This window comes from Mizuhopecten yessoensis, unplaced genomic scaffold, assembly GCF_002113885.1.
Source record: "Mizuhopecten yessoensis strain PY_sf001 unplaced genomic scaffold, ASM211388v2 scaffold11079, whole genome shotgun sequence".
NCBI classification, from domain to species: domain Eukaryota; kingdom Metazoa; phylum Mollusca; class Bivalvia; order Pectinida; family Pectinidae; genus Mizuhopecten; species Mizuhopecten yessoensis.
This window is the reverse complement of record NW_018408869.1, coordinates 306,721-310,602: the sequence shown is the minus strand read 5'-3', so window position 1 is coordinate 310,602 and position 3,882 is coordinate 306,721. Positions and strand designations below refer to the sequence as shown.

General features: G+C 34.9%; 1 protein-coding gene across 1 annotated transcript in view; it reads right to left on the bottom strand.

Moving 5' to 3' along the window:
* Positions 1-3,882, bottom strand: part of LOC110465454 (nardilysin-like) — a 53,399-nt gene that overhangs the window by 27,610 nt on the left and 21,907 nt on the right. Inside the window, exons 18-21 of the mRNA XM_021521268.1 lie at positions 3,480-3,520; positions 1,614-1,689; positions 1,308-1,359; positions 765-848 (exon numbers count right to left, since the gene is read on the bottom strand). Coding sequence (XP_021376943.1) covers positions 765-848; positions 1,308-1,359; positions 1,614-1,689; positions 3,480-3,520 — 253 coding nt within the window. The remainder of the gene's footprint in view (positions 1-764; positions 849-1,307; positions 1,360-1,613; positions 1,690-3,479; positions 3,521-3,882) is intronic.

Sequence of the window (3,882 nt, the reverse complement as noted above, 5' to 3'; positions counted from 1 at the left end):
AGAAGAAGATGTTTAAAGTTTTTAACATATTTGACCCCTGTGACCTTGAAAATGGGTGAAGGTCATTCATTTGAACAAACTTGGTAGCCCTTCACCCAAGCATGCTACTGGCAAAACATCATCACCCTGGGCATTTTTGTTGTTGAGAAGAAGTTGTTTCAAGTTTTTAACATATTTGACCCCTGTGACCTTGAATATGGGTGAAGGTCATTCATTTGAACAAACTTTGTAGCCCTTCAGGTCAGCATGCTACTGGCAAGATATCATCACCCTGGGCATTTTGGTTATTCAGAAGAAGCTGTTTAAAGGTTTTTTAAGACAATTGACCCCTGTGACCTTGAATATAATTGAAGGTCATTTATTTGAACAAACTTGGTAGCCCTTCACCCAAGCATGCTACTGGCCAAATATCATCTCCCTGGGTAGTTTGGTTATAGAGAAGAAGATGTTTAAAGTTTTTCACATATTTGACTCCTGTGACCTTGAAAATGGGTGAAGGTCATTAATTTTAACAAACTTGGTAGCCCTTCATCCTAGCATGCTACAGGCCCAATATCAGTACCCTGGGCCTTTTGGTTGTTGAGAAGTAGTTTTAATGGAAAAGTTGACGGACAGACGATGAACGCCGCACCACAAATTATGCTGAAATGACTGTAGATGCTGAACATAATTCAAATCAATATATTTTTAAACATTATATTATAGAGAGTTAGATTTATACTCCAAGAACAAAGTTAAGTCTACTTGGTCTAGAGATAACTTACTCAAACCCAGCGAGGTATGCAGGGTAGGCGACCAGGGTCAACTGGTGCTCCAACAGGTTCACAAAGAAATCCAACAGGATGGCACTGTTATAGAAAATTATACAATTAGGTATAAACCAACAGGTGAGAGCAAAAAAGTGAGTATGTTTAAAAGTAGGCATTAAACTGTGCCAGGGCCTGTATTCATGAGACCATTCTCATGCTTAAGCATGAATTTTGTGCTCGTAATATTTGGACATATAAATAGGACCATATTTATTTTGTAGAAATCCCTGATAATTTACCTACCAAGCATGCAAAAATATCCTGATTAACAGTAAGTAGGTACGGTAAATTGGTAACAACCTGTAGAAAATCTGACTGAATGAAGTTAGGCATTTCCAGGCGAAAAATCTATGGATGATTAGACTTACCTGTCTAACGACCTGTAAACCATCTGTACATCAGTAGTTTACAGTAGACTTCTCCAGGTACATAACTTATAGAAGACTTACCTGTCTAACGACCTGTAAACCAGCTGTACATCAGTAATGGAAGACTTACCTGTCTAACGACCTGTAGACAACAGGTGACATCAGGTGGATGTAGTTATATCCTGTAAGTATACAACAGAAAGCAACCCTCAAATCAATTCTTAAGCTTTGTTCAGAACTAAAACTAGCATGAAACTATTTTAACCACTTCATATATATACAAGGAGAGGAAATCAAACACATGTGAATACCAGGTAAAGGAATAAAGAATCTGAACCATAGCAACAAGAAATTAACTCTCACACATTTGACTTATAATAGTCTGGTAATACAACTGTAAGTAAGAATCAAGAAATATCTAACATTCATTACCTACCTTTAGGAACTTTGAACTTCGTATCTGGTTTGAACCAAAATTTTCCATTTTCATCACTTTTCAGAAGCTTTGGGTACTACAACAGATCAATATGTAACACCAATAAGGTAGCAGTATAAAGTAGAGGGTTGTGGCCATGGGTGATATTTTTGTTAAATGGCTAACCCCTGTATAATGATATGTAAAAAAAAAAAAAAAAAAAAAACTGTACTAAAATTGGTATAAGCATGATGGTGTGGGCTATGTGAGCTTCACATTTGTAAAAAAGAAAGAAGATTTTTTTGGTTCGAGCATAAAATTTTGGCCATAATCCGAAAGGGTGCGTACACATGAAAAGCTAGCTTTACAGGAGGTAAAATTTTGACAACAGCACACGACGCAAAATTGCAAAAAATCAAGATTTACAACTTTACTGGGACCCAGATAATTCTGCAACCAGGTAGGTTATCTTTAATTTCAGACAGAGCTTAGGAAAAAAAAAACTACTTGCGGGGGTCAAATTTTGGGTTAAAAATAGCAATTTTTGGTAATTTTTGATGTGGTAACCATGGTTTTCACACAAGTGACATACATAGAAAAAAGAGGTTTATACACTTCTCAGTACTTTATATGTATTGTAAATGTAATGCAGTTTACAAATATATATACATGTATACATGTGTTGTGTAGGGTAAATCCGCTGTGTTTATACATTTCCTCGACATGTGCCTTGTTTATCAGAGTCGGGCCATTTCTACTGTATACTGCTACCTAAAATCAGAACAGCTTAAAATACACCCACAGTAAAGCTGTATATATTTACATCAACTAGAGAGAGTCAGTTTAATCTCACCATACTCAAGCCAAGTATTTATTTATATTGCTGACTTAACTAGAGTCATGAAAATAACAACATTAATATACATAGTGTCCTTTATAATATTTGAAGTACCAAGGCAGTGTTTTCCGGTGAATATGGAATTTAGGGGTATTCCTCACTCCTTTGCAAAATAAACTGTATATTTGATAAATAAATACTTGAAACATTTGTTATAAGTTTAGTTTTGTTTTAATACTAAAACATTGTATCGGTCAATGTACAATTAGGAACCTGGTAGAAAACTTATCATCCAAACCATTCAATAAGAACCTATCTTTTTCCTTGTTTTATTCAAGCATTCAATAGTTATGGACTTCTGTGATGGTAAATATGATATGTACCTGAAAAAGTGATATTGACGAGGCTTCACTTCAGTCAACATCACTTGTTCTGGTTCATATTGCATAATACTTACAACACAAAAGTCCATGACTGTAATATAATATTAGATGACATAACGTATTCCTACAACCTCATTGGCTGGATCATAACCACGTGGAGGTCGGTGATTTGTGATATTACTATTTTTAGAAACAGCAGTTCAATATTATCTTTATGACATCACTTCAGTTTTTTCCAAAAATTCCTATCTTACAGTTAAGGACTTTTATTTCAATGAACTTGTGGTTATATGAACCTGAAAAGTTATAGTGACCACAACTTCATCTCGGTTAATATATCCTTTACTGGTCCATATCCCCAAATATCTACCTCAACAGAAATCCATAATTGATAAGTGATGTACAGTGATGTACAATGATAGGTAAATTATAATGGCTTCTAAATTTGTCAACAGTAGTAGCAGACCTCATCTCAAATTCTACAATTTTGTCAAGGGCAGCATAGAAACAAACTACATTTAAATTATGTGCATTTATTGTAAGACCCCATTTTGTAGTCCAGGCATATCCCATTCCCCCTACTATATATAAACACAAATTCCAGAAGTTAATTTTGCCTTTCAGACCCTTGACTACATACCAAAGTCGTAATGGTAATTAACTTACCTTTGAGTTATCTTCATGTTTTCTAAGGTCAAAATCTGTGGCTGAAACACAAAAGACAACTCCTATGCTTTGAAAAGATCATTTATATAGACAAGAGGCCCATGGGCCTTAACGGTCACCTGATATATTTATACAGAGAGTTGATTTTGTTTTTAACATGAACAGAAATATTATTCAAAGTGACAAAAAACAATAAAACCACCTTATTCAATATCTAGCATACAGAATCAGACTAAAAAGGATTTGAAACTAGCACCTCTGATTCTTAACAAGGAAAATGAAGAAATTTTAGCACACTGTCTCCTTTGAGCCCCACCCTACAGCCCTTGGGGGTAGGGCTGGCTCAAAATTTTCAAAGTATCAAACTGTCAATTCAAGGTTATAATTCCAATCAAGTTATTAA